The 17,170-nt window shown below is 35.5% G+C and overlaps 1 protein-coding gene across 21 annotated transcripts in view; it reads left to right on the top strand.

Annotated features, from left to right (window-relative positions):
* The window catches only part of NFASC (neurofascin), a 91,454-nt gene that overhangs the window by 28,268 nt on the left and 46,016 nt on the right, over positions 1 to 17,170 (top strand). For 13 of the 21 annotated variants that reach the window (XM_072424736.1, XM_072424743.1, XM_072424793.1 and 10 more), the window contains exons 2-9: positions 3,242 to 3,298; positions 8,731 to 8,863; positions 10,683 to 10,700; positions 11,372 to 11,477; positions 13,175 to 13,371; positions 14,021 to 14,143; positions 14,937 to 15,107; positions 16,578 to 16,634. In XM_072424736.1, the coding sequence (XP_072280837.1) occupies positions 8,782 to 8,863; positions 10,683 to 10,700; positions 11,372 to 11,477; positions 13,175 to 13,371; positions 14,021 to 14,143; positions 14,937 to 15,107; positions 16,578 to 16,634 (754 nt within the window). In that variant the 5' untranslated portion in view covers positions 3,242 to 3,298; positions 8,731 to 8,781. The remainder of the gene's footprint in view (positions 1 to 3,241; positions 3,299 to 8,730; positions 8,864 to 10,682; positions 10,701 to 11,371; positions 11,478 to 13,174; positions 13,372 to 14,020; positions 14,144 to 14,936; positions 15,108 to 16,577; positions 16,635 to 17,170) is intronic. The other 8 variants (XM_072424767.1, XM_072424778.1, XM_072424889.1 and 5 more) reach the window with 3 other exon arrangements.

Consider the following 17,170-nt stretch of genomic DNA (forward strand, 5'->3'; position numbering starts at 1 on the left):
AGAGACAGAATTAGTACTGTACTGACACTACCAGAACTGTATCCACCAGAATACGTTAATGTCAATACTATACTGATATGGCAACACACATCAACAGTGTCTTACTATGCATTGCAGTAAGATACATATTGTATGTTATGATATAATATATTGTTCATTATGTTTTAAACTTGAGTCTACCGACAACATGGCAATCTTTTGTAAAAATTGTTTCTGAAAAGTTCTCAAAAACACACCATAAGTATGCCTCAATCATGTGTTGGGGAAATGCATTGGAGGGCCATTCACACCCATGCTTGATTTCTACGGTACAGTGCACATTTTACCATATATTAGTGTATCATTCTCATGTAAACAGAACATTGTATATATTGATTTTTTATGATTTTGTGGATACATTTTATTTATTGGTGTACCAGACTTGTTAGATGACCCAATTTCAACTCAGGAAGTGCAGAAAGCCAGCTTGCACAGAAACACCGAAGCCAGCGCATGTCTTGGAAATATGCTCTGTCACACTAGTCAGCAGCAATACTTTACCCCCTTCACCTGTTTGACATGTGTTTGTAGAACCAATAGCAGTATCCTGCTAACAGTGCCTATCAATTGAGAAATCTTGAAGTTATTTCTTCATAAACTACAGTGGTAGGCAATACAGCTATCCCTTGTGTTTGCCCTGCGGGCCGTACCGGTGCCGCTGCCCCTAATCCCAGGCACGGGCGCCAGGTCCTCTCTTTCCTCTCCTGCCGCCATACTGACTTTGCGGGCAGCAGGTAGCGTAACCCTGCTACCTGAGTTCCATGCCGGAGTTTCCTTCCTGCTGGAAACTTGCTCTGGTGTTTGTGCTGGCGTGTCCCTACTACAGGAAGATGCCTGAGCAATCTCATGGTTTTAGCTAGTCTAAAGCTGCGTACACACTGCCAATTTTTGTCGTTGGAAAGGATCTTTCACGATCCTTTCCAACGACAAGGGAGTGCACGATCCATGAACGGTGCTGTACATACAGCACCGTTCATGCTCTATGGAGAGGGGAGGGGGAGAGCGACGGAGCGGAACCCTGCTGCGTGCTCTCCCCTTCACTTTCATTACGATCGGCTGTCGTCCATCGTCCGTGGATCCGGCAGGTCGGTCGTCCGCACGATGGACGACACCGACTCTACACAGGCAGATTTTCGCCCGATAATTGGCCGATGCCGATTATCGGGCGATAAAAATCTGACGTGTGTACGTAGCTTAACTCCTAGTGCAAGCTTGTTTCTTCTGTCTGCTTTGCTGTGTACCGGATCTTGTTTACTGAACTTTTGGACTTTGCCTGATTACCGCCTGACCCTGACGTTCGGATCTTGTTTATGGACTTTTGCTGTGTACCGCCTGCCCTTGATCTCGGATCTTGTTTATGGACTTTGATTGCCGCCTCTCCTGACCCATACTCTCCAAGCCACGCAAGCTGCCACTGACCCAGGGACTGCTTTGGAGTGGCACCTGGCAGCTACCCTGCGGCCCAAACCTATCCTTACCATTTGAGGCTCTAGTGAAGACCAGGTAGCCGCTTAGTTACGCCTTTCCGGAGCATACCCATTCAGTGGCACAGTGGGTCCACGCCCGCATATATTACACCTTTCATCTGTGGCATCCTAAATAAAAATCCATACTTGCAATTCTTTTTCTTGAGGTTGTTTAACAGAGTAATGTAACTGTGGTCTGATTACTGCTACATTCCTGTCTATATCAATCTTTAAAAACATGATAACATGCAGTGTCCTTACTGCAGGAAAATAGCCTTAGCTGCATGATCACATTATTTTACATACACTCACCTGTCTTTGTTCCATCACAGGTGCCATCTTCTATCTTCTTCTCTTCCTGGTTTTGATCTTTGGTATACAGGGGTTCATTACGTCCTGGCAGCACTGGGGTATCCCCGCATGCTTAGCTCAGATTTTTTTCAGAAGAAAGCAATAAGGCAGGTTCTCCTATGATAGTCTGTCTTCTCCAGTTTTGCAAAGCTTTAATAAATTTATTAATTTAGGCCCAAAATGTCGATTGACCTATTTTCTAATATTACTTATTGGTTATAGCAAACAGCCTTCATTATGTGGTACAGATTTTATATTGCACTTGCAACACTGCACAAACTATATTCTAAAATTGTCTTATTTCAGGAACACGTGGAAATCTACCCATAATATATATGTCAGTTTACTAATATGATTTTTATGTCAATTATTGGGTTTTTGAAGTGAATTCAGTTTACTTTACTTTAACTCAATTCACACTTTGATCAAATGGGTTCCAAATGTGGTTATTTTCTTATGGTGATCATTGGACATACAATACATGATTGTTTATGGCCAGAACAAAGTGTGATTTTACAAAAGTTTTGTAAACACAGGGAAAAAAAACACTTATTAATGCAGTTTTGTAACAGATCATGTGCAATTCTAAAATATTCATAAAATTCTTTGGGTCTGTTTTTCAACCAAAGCAATAGTTTATGATCATGCAGCCAAATTGTGAATGCCCACCTGTTTTTTTCATTGCACAGCAACTGCTAGCACCCATTTAGTGATAAAATTCCACTGCAGAACTGTCACAGAGGTGCTAAGAGGCATTGGTTGACCATCATAATAAATTCAAACTATTTTTTGTATCACATATAATTATATCAGTAAGATAGATTATTAACATTATCATAATTCTCATCAGTAATTAAAAAAGTATATGGTACACGGACTGTTCAATTGCAAGGATCAATTTAGATCTAACATAATATCAATCAAAAATGGCATCACAGGAAAATACTTAGTGTCTAGCTTAGCGTTTTAAATAAGAGAGTCTGGATAAATATTCTCTAAAGAATATTAAAGTCTACTTTTAACTAATACAGGGACATCCCAACTTTATCATATTGTTTTAATGAAGGAGAGATTGTTGTTTAGTAAATTCAAAGATGTGTTACGTGATTGATTTCAGTAGAGGGAAAGCCATAAGCTTTTAGGCTTAGACTCATCACTTCCTAGGCTCTTAGACTAGAAAGTTTTCCACCAAAGAAAATAATGGACCACTGAAGTGGGGTTTACTTTTAAGAACCATGGGTATCCAAGAAGAAAACTGATGTCTTAACGAAAATGCATTTAGTTATCTTAAATGGTTAGGGATTTTTCCTATTCCAGTTGTTAATATACCTTGTAAAGTTTTAAGCAGAACATGAAAATGACAATTCTTTTGTGTTCTTTTGCAGACTAAAATTCAAACGATAAGGGGAGACTGACAAAGGAGCTAATAATTCTTGTTTGAAGTAAGTTTTTAAATGCATCATTTTAAATTGTGTTTTTATTCACATTTTTTTCTTGACATTTCTGGCTACACACTATATTTGTTTCACAGGGTTACTATTTATATTTAGCACCTCAAGCTAAATGTCCTTATGTCCATATTTATTGAGCTTTGAATCTCTTTTAATGATACAGTAATTATAGCCAATTTTCCTACTTGTGTTGCAGTTCCTTAGTGATCTGAACTGTGGTAATTGTATGAAAATAATACTTGCGAGGGATAGGACAAGTTTTGCATTCTTTTCATTACAATCAAAACTCTTTTTTACATAAATCTGGATATCTGTTTGCTGTTGCAGGATTATGCATCCATTGGAATTGGTTCCCTTTAAATGTACACCAAGTAGGCCTTGGTATATGCGTAATGGCACCAGCTTGAATGTTAGCACAGAGCCTCCTGGAATAGCTACGACACATATTCCAGGAGGGAATGCACAGTGAGATCCGCGCTTTTTTTTTTTTTTAAAGGTTATAGCAGGCTACTTCACCTACTAGGTTATAGCAGGCTACTTCAGGCTACTGATCTCAATTCTGCCAAGTGCAAGATCAGATGAAGTAGCCCAAAAAACAAAGAAGATGGCAGCATCCGCTCTGTGGAAATAAAGGTAGGTGTTTTTTTATTTTTAGTACATTTCTGCTTTTTTCAAGTGGGAGATCACATAGAAGAGTGGGATATCTGGTTGTATGGCCCTGTGCCAGCACCAGTGCTCTCCAAACCACAGTCCCGGGATCCCCGTGCGTATTGCCCAAGGGGGCAGCGTCTGGTCTTCAACACTCCGTTAATTTGCTCTGGATGTCAAATGGCCTCTTACACGTCTTCATTGCCCACCTGGGTGCGGTACTGCCCCAGTTGGGAACCTATGGTCTAGTAGATTAGGATTATGTGCATTGAATGCATGGGTTTTTATAGCTGTTGGAGGTATGGAGCATAATTATGTTTCCTGACATTGTCTTTCTTCCCTTACTGGGCCTCCAAGACTGGAGAAGAACCTGGGTGATCCAGAAAACCTGTTACAAATTATTTTCAGTCCCAGACCAGATCCATTCAAAGTTTGCTGGTGTATCCAGATTCTCCCATGATAGTCAATCTTCTCTAGTCTTGGAAAGTTTTTCAAAACTAGGCTCACTATCTGCCTTTTATCTATTGTTAATGGCATTTCCCAATATAAGTATTTGAGCAGTATTAGTAATCATTTGCGTATTCATACAATGTTTATTGACTTTAAGGTGTAAAGCAGTTATTAGAATGTGGCAAATTTATTTCATGACTACCTTGGAGTATTTTGTCTATTTTGGCATATGTCTGGTAATACATCTTGCATTATTGCTCTATCTACTCAGGTGTTACTTAGGTCTCTGATATTCAGGTACTCAGAAGGCACGTGAGACTGCAGCCAGTATAGGCAGGTATGTGAAATTGAAGTCAGCAGCTATTGTGTACCTGGAGGTAAAATTTGGCTGATTCTGACTCACAGCCTCGGGTATAGGTCATGTGTATGCAGTGTCCATCCTTTGTGTATAATCATATTATATGTATTGATCCGATGGGTCTTAGAAGATTTTGGGAGGTGTGACTCTTATCTTGCTTCTTTAAAATATTTTTCTCTATTTTATTCACATCCTGTTAGTGGTTCTCAGTATTTTTTCCCTTGTTTTCTTTAAAGAATGTTTAAAAAAAAATCCAATAAATTTAAGGGTTTTACTATTTATACACTTTAGATAAATTAGTTTGTACTAAGCATTTTATATCTTTAAATTGTAATATTTTGTTGTTGTGTTACTCCTTTGCATGTATTCCTGCTGTGTTTTTATTTTTAGTTTTAATTAGAAAATAATTTCTGGCTTCAAATTGAAATGGAAAGGTTAAATGATTAATGCCGAGTTACAGAATGGATTGTATAATGAAAGTACTGTTTTTGTTTGAGAATCATTGTCAGATAACTACCTTAGCATGTGGCATCCTTATGTCAAATTAGGTAGTAGTCATTCATTGTGCAGATGGACAGTGTGCAGTACAATTATGATATGGGAGTATTGTGAAGGGGGTGTGATGTGTGCACCAGCTGGACTTTAAAGGAGATGGAGAGAGCTTAGCCTGAGGCTGTATTTTAAATATGTGCAAATCATGCAAATCATGGGGAGATGATTGAGTTTCAGAGTGGAAATGCATTTTGTTATATGAGAAACTAAATACATGGTTTTTAGTTAATAATTATCTCAAACATTTCAAACATAGTGAATTTGACATCTTTGAAAATTTCAGTGCAGGTGAATGTTGTTCATGAACTTTAAATGACAGTGACTGATTGACCACCAGTGCATGTTTGGTAAATGTCATAATCATAAATAAGCTCCATAATGTAAACATTATGATCTTTGGGTAGTTTTGTAAATTTTAGGAAATCTATTATATTTTAGTAAATTATTTTACAAAATAATGTTTAATTTAAAGGCAGTAAGCTTAAAAAATAATGTGTTTAAACCATGTAAGGGTAGGTTGTTTGAGACAGAGACATTTTGTAGTCTCATGCTACCAGTTTATCAAAATGTTCTGCCTTCTTTGCCCCCTCCACCATAATGTAATACAAATACATAGCTGTAATACTAATTATTGTTTATGTGTGTTCTCTTTGTTTTTTTGTTTTTTTAATTAACCTGGTAATTCTCTTTTTGAGTCCCAATATAGTTACAAATTAAAAAAAAAAAAAAAAAAAAGGTTTGAGAACCCCTGCTTTGGAGGATTTACCTCAATGGGTGTTAGGTGATGCTTATCCGACCAGTAATCTCACGCTATGACTCCCATTTTTATTCTGGAATAAAAACCAAGGAATTAGATGACTGCCCTCAGCAGTTCACAGCATCTCCTGCCTCTCTTTAGCCATGCAGCCATGTGCCTTCTCGGCATCCCCAGCACATGAGGCTGTGCACAGCTGAAGTGGCTTTTAGGAGACTAGTGCCTGACTTCATCCTGCCTTGCCATTGGCTACTGGGATTGTATAGCCTTTCTGCTCATGGTGACCAGTTTCCTATTGTAATTAAGCTAACCTGCGTTTGCTGTGTTTATTTGTTGGATTTATTGTTGCGTTTCTTCCTGTTTCCTGATTCAAGTTTTGGATATCTAGTTTGGTTGACAAATGATCTGTGTGCCTTTGTTTTCTGGAATTGCACCTGCTGCTCTCCCCTGTATTGCATTATTTGTAAACTCCTTGCCCTCTGTCAGTCTTTCCCCAGATGTTATCCTTTGAGCACAGAAGACCTGAGGGCAATTGTTTTTGGATGGCACAACTAGCCTCCCGAAGCTGTGCAGTGGCTTGCTATAGGTGAAGAGTGCGGAGGTAGATTGGGGGACTGGTGTCTAGTGTGGACTGGGTCTGGACCAGGGCATTACCTTGGGTCTGATTTTTTAAAGCCCTCTAGGACTGGTGAAGATAGATTATCATGGGAGAACCTGGGTGTTCCAGCAAACCTGGAATAAATTTCTTCTTATTTGCCAAATTAGTTGGCAAATGTTTTCTATTATGGACCAGATTTTTTCCAGGCACATTGTGTTTGATGGGTATTGCAATACTTGTGCCATAACCACAACCAAACCCTTCAGTTCACATTTTCTTTTACCTCAACAGAACTATATTTAGCAGCAACAATTGCTAACTTTCAGCTAGTATTTCATACATACATGTAAAGCAGTGTGTACCAAAAAACTGCCAATAAGAACCACCAGCCAGTGGGAGTCCTCACTGGTATGGACCCTGTCACATTAGTTATGAGCTTGTAATGAAGAAAATATTAAGAGGTACACCTAGGACAGTGGTCGCCAACCTTTTGGATGTCACAGACCAATAATTTCACAGACTCCTGACACGCGCATTTGTGGGTGGCTGTGTGTTACTCAAAGGGGAAGACACTTCCCTTAGAGTGACATCATGATGCTAGAACCCACCCACTATCCCATCGCAGGTGTGAGCCTGTGATCGGAGAGTGGGCGGGTTGTGGGGTTTTGTCTCTGGCCGGTGCCCCCCCCCCCCCCCAGCGGGGTACTTCTCCTGACCCAGCTGGGAGGTGCACTGGCCAGAGCCATCCACGGACCACTTGTTGGTGACCAGTGACCTAGGAAGAAGTCCCTGTAACCTGTTTCTGTACACAGCAGTAGTGTCTGCCCACTGTGTACATTGAATGAACTAAATTTGGTTAGTTTGACCATCAATGAATGTGGTAAATTTGGAAAAATTTTCTAATAAGCCCAAATCAGAGCAGTAACACTAATCAAAGAAAGATAATGATATCCATTAATGTGAAAGTGTGGGTTTAAAATAAACATAACTCTAGGGAAATGAAGGTAGACCATTACTTTCAGTGAAAGGTTTGCTTCAAGCCTGATGGTGCGGCCTTTAAAATATTTAAGGGCTATAGCTCTAATTTTTAAGGACATCTCCCTTTCACTTCTCAATCTACACATATGCCTGTTGGTGCTGTGAGCAAACCTTTCTTACTTAAATTAGGAAAAAAAACTTTCTTACTTTAATTAGGAAATTAAAAGTATATTGGGGCAACTATTTGTGCCAAAGCATAACATACATATGGATGCAACTATCAATTTTACAATCAAATTTGCTCTGCCAAAGTATGGTGTCATTCAGGCTGTCCGTGAAAATGACAGGGGTTCTTTAGCATCACATAAGGCACTGATATTTCTCCCCAAACCTGTCATTTTAAGGTTTAATGTTTTTTTTTTTTATTTTCATGTCAACCTTGAAGCTAAAAAAAAAACAACCTGACAATTTCAGAAACATGGTAAAGTGTATTTATGGCAACATATAATTATAGCAAATGATTTTTAAGAAATCCACTCCAGGTTTGCTAGATCACCTAGTTTCTTCTATGATGGTCTATCTCCTCCAAGCTTGGGGAAATCTTAATAAATCAGATCATATACCAGAGAAAACTTAACTAACTGTATTATTATTACATTTGTAGATATTAACAGACCACTGCTCCCAAGTGTCCACTATGTCAAACTTTTTGGGGGAATTTGCATAACTTTTTTTCATGCATAAACATGCAGATTTGTCTACTCTGCAGAGAATCATACATTTTCAAATTTATTTAGTGATAAATCAGAGATTGTCTTAATTTGATATTCTTTAGAACTGGACTAGTGTCTAGAAGTGATCACTTTTAAGAATGCAAATATACAATTGCACCAATTTAACAAAGCAGTTTATTGATGGTAAAGCTGTGCAAAACCTTGATAGCATGCCAATATACTGAATATCTGATATTAATTTGAATATATATTTATCCATTTATTTATCAATTTTATTACATTCAATTTTTTTAACTCTTTTTTTAACTTTTTACTTTTTTAAAAGTAATATGTTTGTGTTTTTTTTTTCAGATCTGGTATCAAAAATTTGAAGACAGCTCACTTTACATCTTAAAAAGCAAAATGAAGTCTCAACCTGTTTTATGGACATCTTTTATGGTCTTCCTGTTTAATCTGGCTTGTGCTATTGAAGTTCCTTTGGATCGTAAGTTCAAGAGAATATTATAGCTGTGTAGAAATGCTGTTTATTGTGTATAAATTGCTCTTGCTAGATTACCATATTTATTGTATTTATGATATGGTTCTTTACAATTTAAATACAGGAAGTCCTATTACAGGAGGTACTTATTTCATTCACCATAGTGCCACACTTGTTTTAATGCCAATTAAATAATTGTTAATTACCACAATGTAGTACAAGACATAAGCCAATGCATTTGGGGGGAGCAGTGTCCCCCTTCATCAGAGCTAGAAAAACATACATATATATTCCCATAAATAAATAAATAATGCAATCTGAAATGGTTTACTAAGATCCAACCAATTCTGTGAATAAAAGCAAAAAAATTAATACACATGAAATGAGGGTGATTAATCTAGAGGCAAGGCAGTTCTCATGTGTAAAATACAAGCATTTGTTTTAATGTTTTAGGTAATGTTTCTAAAATGTTGAACAAATAACTTTTTCATAGTACCTTTGTTATTGACACACAGAGGGCTCTTTTTAGAAAACCGGGAATCAGACAATCCCTTCCATGGAGTATTTCAAGACTTCCATTGGAGCCTTGCAAGTCCATGTTTTTCAATGGCAGTAATTGAATGTTTCAGGGAATGTCAGATTTCCTGTTTTATAAATAGAGCCCAGAATGAAGTAAATGTAGCTTAGTATCAGTTTTAATCCGTGCCTCTTATACTGTTTAGCACATCATTGCAGCAACTATTGTTGCAGTGCATAGTACTACTTTAATTACTTACCAACAATTTTGAAGTAAGGAGTCCAACATCAATCAAAACATTTCCGCAGTCATCACTCATAATGGTCCTAATGGTTTAGTGCACTAACTGTAGAGTAAAAGATCTAGTTGGCAATCAAGGGATGCAATATCTAGAGTTTACTTACCTACATAATGCAACACATTACAGAACTGCCTGATCACAATTATTTAAATACACTTACCTGTTCTGGTTCTATCGCAATTCACCATCTTTTTCTTCTCTTCTCCTAAGTTCTGATTTGGGCTGGGATGACGCAACTCCCATGCATATGTTTTCGAGTTCATTTGGTCCTGGTTGTCTCGGAATATGCTAGGATACCAGCATATCCTGGCATCATGCTAAGAATAAGAATACATGCACAACTCATTTTATTAAATGAAGATAGCAATCAGGCTGCTGTGTTGTATTACAGGAAGAGAATTATTTAACTTGATTGCAATTTTTTTTTTGCGGAACTATAGTTTCACTTTAACAATTGGTAAAAATTGTCTGGCCGATGGCTAATTTCTACCATGCATCATATGCATGTGATATGTTGTATCATGTTCAAAGATAAGATGTAAAAAAGAAAAAGAAATAATGTATTAATAAAATAATGTACTATAAACAAAAATCACAGAACAACATTTGATTTAGATAACACTACCCTGAGGGATGATAAAATGCTAAAGAAGATGTTTATGAAGGAAGGAAGGCAATGACAAGGAAAAAAGGAAGGAAAATTGAAGGAAAATAGGATGTTTAAAGGAGTAAGGAGCTTATTTGAGCAGGGTACATGAAAAATATGTTTGATGAGTAACAAAGGGAATAAGAAGAAATTAGGACTGTGATATGTCTTAAAATGTACACGATAAGCAAACAAGTACAAGTCCATATTTCTACTTTATATAATTGTTTTTTGTTTTCGTTTTTTTATTTCGTTTTTTTCTGTGATAACTAACAGCTATTGCTAAAAATTAAAGTTTTTGTTTTATGTTGACTAACTTTCTTTTTTTTAACTTTCTATTTGCTATCATGGGAACTAACAGCAATCATTCAACGAGAGCGTAAGTTTTATTTAGGAGTTCAATATTTTTAGCTTTTTGCAAGAAGAAACAACACAGAGCTACTTTTTGCACGATTGTTTAGAAATTTCCATACAAATAGATTGTGTTTTCCTGTTAAATAGGCCAGTAATAAACAAGTAATTTTGGAATTTAAATAACTGAGCACATATATATCATATATATTTTTGCATATATATCCTGCATATACTACAATATATATATATATTTATATATATATATATATATATATATATATATATATAAAAAACACTTAGCATAGTTGTAAGAGAATTAAGAGAAAGATATGTGTTAAAGATTAAAAAAGATTTGTAGATGCAGTATTATTTGATCTAAATTAATATATCTCTTTTACCTTTTATTGCTTTGTATTATAAGTAAGGTGAAATATTTAGTAATGCAGTCAGTTCCACTTAATAATTTTGGCATTTGACTACAGCAAGCATTAAAACAGATCCATGTTGGCATTGTCATTTTACATCTCTGGTCTACATTGTACCAAAGCACAGGGTGCCTGTATCTCCTGTAGTACGTTTTTGCTGCACACCCTCTGCCTAGCCTCTCTGCTTTGTTGATTGAAAGCTCCAGTGGGAGCCTTATTGTGACTAATTGCTTAACACTTGGTTTAACACTTTTTTCCTCTTGTTTTACAGTTATACAGCCTCCAACTATTACCAAGCAATCTGTGAAAAATTATATTGTTGATCCACGTGATAACATCATTATTGAGTGTGAGGCTCAAGGAAATCCACATCCAACGTAAGTGATTAAAAACCTAATGTGTAATGTATATTCAGGATGTAAGGCAGAAAGAGACAAAATTTGATAAAAGAAATGGTGGGAAGTATAATCTTTTGTCTTTCATGAATGCAAAAGAAAACTTTTCTCCTTTTAACCAACTAATAACTGCTGTGTATTATTGGATATCTTAGCTGTATGCAAATTGATCTGCTGGTGAGTGACAGGTAACTCTTAATAATAATAATAGTGGTGTTCATGGTATATACTGCAGCCAAATAGGCCAATACAATTTTTAAAAATAATAAAACCAAATGGATTTAAAGTATACGTGATACAAAACATTAAGTTCTCTGAATAAACTTTGACACTATTGTGCTTGAGAGGGATTGTGCAATAAGAAGTGTAGTGAATTTGGCCACATAGAGATCTTTAGCAATCTTAAATAATTTGCAGGTCCCTTTCCATGAATTCTGTGTTAACTAAAACTCATTTTGTTTGTCAGGATGCGTGTGGGACACTGATGTCATTTGGCAGAATGTTATATAATAGGATCAAACTAGAATTTTACAACAAAATTTTTATTGTCTTACAGGACTACGTTCCAAGAAACACGTTGAACTGTTATAAGCCTATCTTTAACAACCACAGAACAATTTTTGGAGCATATATCTGTTTTTTTATTTTATTTTTATTTACGAAATATTTGTTCATATTGGACTGTGAATGAATACATGCCTTTAAAGTCCCAAGGTTATTGATCCTGTTAAAAACAATTGTTTCTTGATGAATTGTATTAAAGGAAGTGGCATATATCAAAAAAACTCTTTGAATAATTCGCTTTTAATTGATTTTTATATTAGAAAATAATAAATATTATTAGATATATATAAACATACTATATTCCATTAGAAAACGATTAATTCATTAAACCCCTATTAATGTACAGTTTTATCATATAGAACCTAATAAATGTGATAGGTATATAAAGAACATTTGTTACATGCAGAATTTTATTATCAAGGATAATATCAATGATCTAAATTATTTACATATCTACTGTAATGTTGTGGGGATTAGCCTGTACATACAGCATGCAGCACAGTTTGTAAAATATTAGTAGTGTTTTTATTTATGCCAAACTAAAGACAACTTTTTTTCAGCCAAACAGACAAAAACTTAAAGAATGCTTACTTCAGCTTGTATCAAAAGGCCCGCAAAAGCTTACTTGAGCCAGATCATATGAAACACAGATATAGATACTAGGTTTTTGTAGGTAGGTATTTGATAGTAGGTTACCACACCTGAGCCTTCTTCTCAACTTAAGACACACACATCCATCTCCCAGAACTCCCTGGGGATAAAAGCTCCACCTGCCGGGCCTAGTCAACCCATACATACCAGGTCTTATCAGGTGAAGCTTTCTAAACTTTGACAGGTTCTCAGGTGGATATAAAAGGTCCACCCAACCTTCCCTTTTATTCCAGAGCTCAGGACTCTGGAACGCTCATTAAACATGCAATCCTTGGTTGCCATACTAGTCCTGGGCTCCATTCCCAGTACCCGGCCACTACTCCAAAGGGACTGAAAGCCAAAAAATGGAGAAATATACCACCCATCCAGGACCCATCCCTGGGGTCCTGTACGCTACATATAACATGTATTTTGTTTGAATGCCTTTCTGCCTATGTTTAAAAGAACTGTTTTTTTTTCTTCAGATTTACATGGACCAGAAATGGAAAATTTTACAATGTTGCTAAAGATCCAAAAGTCTCATTTCGAAGACGGTCAGGGACCCTTGTCATAGACATTTATGGGGGTGGTAAACCCGAAGATTATGAAGGGGAATATCAGTGCCTTGCTCGCAATCAGCATGGGACAGCTCTTTCTAATAAAATCTTACTTCAAGTCTCTAGTAAGTTTCCAGGTTAAAATATACGCAAAATCTGTAATGAATTGATAATGACATGGTAAATTTGTTTTCTTTGCATACAGAACCCCTGTAATTTTTTTAATATTTAGAAATGTATATACAGAAATGTGTTATTTATGGTACTGGATGTGGCCTTTTTCAGTATGTGGCAACAGGTGACTTGATCTGTTAACAGGCATTATTTTGTCCCAGGTGTAATCCGACAGATGTACGAAACATTTATACTTTCAAAGGAATACTAGAATGCTTTTAAGTTGCTCTTCCTTTTTAACCTAACAAAATGTGAAATTGTGATTTCAGTGGAACCTAATGTTAGAGCCTCTGCCAAGTGGATACAATTCCACAGAGCAAACTTATATAGCATTAATATCTTCTTCATGACTTGTGCTAAATTCAGTCTAGCATCCAATGGCTTAAGAAGTAAGCGATAGATAATTGTATCAAATTTAAAAGTATATTAGGTTTTTTAAATTTAAAGTATACAATTGGTAAATGATTGCTTAAATGCTTAATTCTCATAAAAAATAAATATATTCTTAGATGCCTGTATCATATTCAGTGATTTAATGTTAATCAATGTAAAAGAATTCATTGCAAATATCTAACTTTTCCACATGTGTCTTTTTCTCAGGATCTCCACTATGGCCAAAAGAAAATCTAGACCCAGTTGTTGTAAATGAAGGGGCATTCCTAATTCTGCAATGCAATCCTCCTCCTGGGCTCCCTCCTCCAGTCATATTCTGGATGAGCAGTTGTAAGTGGGAGAGGCTGGTGTGTTTTTTATATTAATAGAGATTTGTCAAATCCTGTGGGTCTTGACTATTAGAGTAAATGGAATTTATTTGTAATAATTTAATAATTGTACTGTATCATGCTAAATAATCAGCTTAATGAATATTAGTCATGTGTTATACATATATACACAATGCAGCAACAGCAAGGTAAAATGTTTGAACGAATTGAAAAGAATAGAGAATACATTTACATTTACCCACATTTTATCCCTTTAAACATGCTGCAGGTATAGCAAAATAACTGTTGATGTTAAACATGTCAGCACTGAAAGCATAGGTTATAAATCTGGCCTACTTTGTTTCTGATGAATCACAAATTTCACAAAACACAGTATATTGAGCTAACAATAGGGGAGCAAATCGGAGGGGCTCTTTTCATGGGTTATGGAACTTAAAGTAGTACCCTCCCTCCACTTTAAAATTGTAAGTATGTTAGGCTTTTATGTAATACATTTCTCTAAGCCTATAGAGAAAAAAGATTTGCCTAAGAATAGTTTGCCTTAGAACCAACCCAATCATTGGTCTATTTGTTTTAAAGGTTTGAAAAGGTTTCTTTTTCATTTTTTACTGAAAAATGTGGGTTTGTTGGAAACAGTAGGATAGCTTATCTATTGTATTTTAGGCCTAAATAAACCATAACAAATTGGAAAATGATCTAGTGTGAATGTATTTATATTACCCAAACAATGCAGAATGTATGCTCAATCAACCTTTCCTTGTGTGATAAAAATATTATCTTTCTTGCTTCTCTAGCAATGGAGCCAATTGTGCAGAACAGAAGAGTGTCCCAGGGTCTGAATGGAGACCTATACTTCTCTAATGTCCTTCGTGAAGATGCTGTGACAGATTACAGCTGCAATGCTCGCTCCCATTTTACACATACAATCCAGCAGAAAAATCCATACACTTTAAAAGTACTGACCAGTAAGTGAGAATTATTACCTAACCAGAAAACAGTGTTTTAATGTATTTTATTTCTTAAAGGGTAAAATTTACATTTAAGAAGATCCTAATTCAAAACCAAGTGTCTGTTAACCATAGGAGTGATATATTATTTATCATTATAATATTGGGATACTAGACAGTAACCAGAACTAGGTTTTGATTTAAAGGAACACTCGTTTCTAAAATCTGCACCCTTTTTTTTTATCAGAGAGACATACTGTATATTTATAGTGCTCCATATTACATATTAAAAACATACTATTTATAATATAAAAACTTTCAGGAAAGCAGTGTCCATTCATTAGTAGTAAAGCCTTCTATTTTTATAGGAACACCTAGACCTGAAACCAGCAAGACTATTGAGATATAGAGTATTCAAGTGGTGTCCACTTTTTTTTTTTTTTTGCTAAAAAGTAATAAGGGGCTACCACTGGAACCCAGTATTATGGATGTCAATAGCTTGCCACTTCAAATTGTTCTTTCTTTTTAGGCCATGACAATGCCCCCCTCTTGTTTATATTGGTAAAGTCTGTTTTTCACCATTTGCCACAAAAATCGTTGCTGTCATTTTTAAAATATTTTAAGTTTGTTTTTATTTTGCTATAGATTCCATGCTTTTTTGTGAAAATGCTAATTTGTGTAATAATTGCATTTTGCGTGTTGCTGCTGTTAAACATGCTTTGTTGTTTTTAATTCTAGCCGTGTTAGTCCAGCAAGTTGTTTAATTCGTCTACCATGTCTTTGTCTTTTATCGCTTGTTTTGATCTATTTGAGCTAAGGGAATTTCCCTGGAAATGTTGTCTACTTTTGAGATACAATGAATGTTTGCTACATGCTTTTGCAAGCACACTCATTCCTATTTTTTGTATTACTTACTAAGGAGCCTATTTATAAAGGCTAATAGCATTTTGTTTCATTGCCCATTTTTCTTTTTTACACAGTTTTTAAAGTGGGTTGTTTTAATGTTAGTGAAAATGACAAACAGTAAATTGGTTAAAAATGTACTGATCAAAGAAAAAAATGACAAAATTCTTTCAATATGCCAGTTAGTTCTTTTCTGGTTTTTATACATTGAATATAGTGACAAAAACAGGCAAAAGTACTAAGTATGTAACTTTTATGTAACATTACATTTAAATTCCACAGGTATTTTAACCTAAACTTGTAGTGGAAATGTTGGCAAGAGCAATTTTAAATACAAATTAGGCTATTAGAATAAATTTTTATGTGGATAAAAAAAACAATCAGCAAAATAGCAATTATGACCTTTGTAAAGAGGCTCCAATCCAATGCATTTGAAGCTTTTTTTTCTTGAGCTGTTTTTTTGTTTTTTGTTTTTGCTGTTTAGTGTTCCTACTTCACTTCATTCTCCACATATTTTTTATTCTTCATTTCTATCACTTCAGTATGTGTTCCTCCTGGGCTCTCACGATGTTTTGTTTATTACAGAGAATTCCCGTAATGATTCTGCAGTACATTCCGTGAACCATACTATTATGTATCATGGTGAGTCCTTGGGGTCTTAAGACTTCCAGTCTAACTCACCTAGTAGCTAACAGTATTCATTATACTCATCACATTTAATATAGATAAAAACTGCAGTTAGATCTATATTTAAAAATATAGAACTATTGGGTTAGATTTTCTAGATTGTACATACAAATAATTCTGATCCCATTAATAAATCACAGATGAAGAAAATTTATTCTAGTCGGAAATCATTAAAGTAAATAAACTATAGTTTTAGTTCTACTTTAGAAAGTGGAGGTGAGTTGAAAGTATGCTTGCTTTAACCAGCTAATCATGTGCAAGCATGACATGACTGGATATTCTTTGCAAATTGTATTTTCATTTTTCTGTATGATTTATATATGACAATAGTTTCCGTATCCTATATTGGTTAGGTAAAGAAAGAACAATAAAATCAGCTGTGGCATTTTCTGATGGAGATTTCAGAGTGTTTAAAAAAATGATAAGTCAAACCTCTGACTCATTTACTACTGAGTAAATTTGATCTTTTTCAAGACCCTGGTAAAGTAAAA

Source organism: Pyxicephalus adspersus, chromosome 1 (genome assembly GCF_032062135.1).
Source record: "Pyxicephalus adspersus chromosome 1, UCB_Pads_2.0, whole genome shotgun sequence".
Classification (NCBI taxonomy): Eukaryota; Metazoa; Chordata; class Amphibia; order Anura; family Pyxicephalidae; genus Pyxicephalus; species Pyxicephalus adspersus.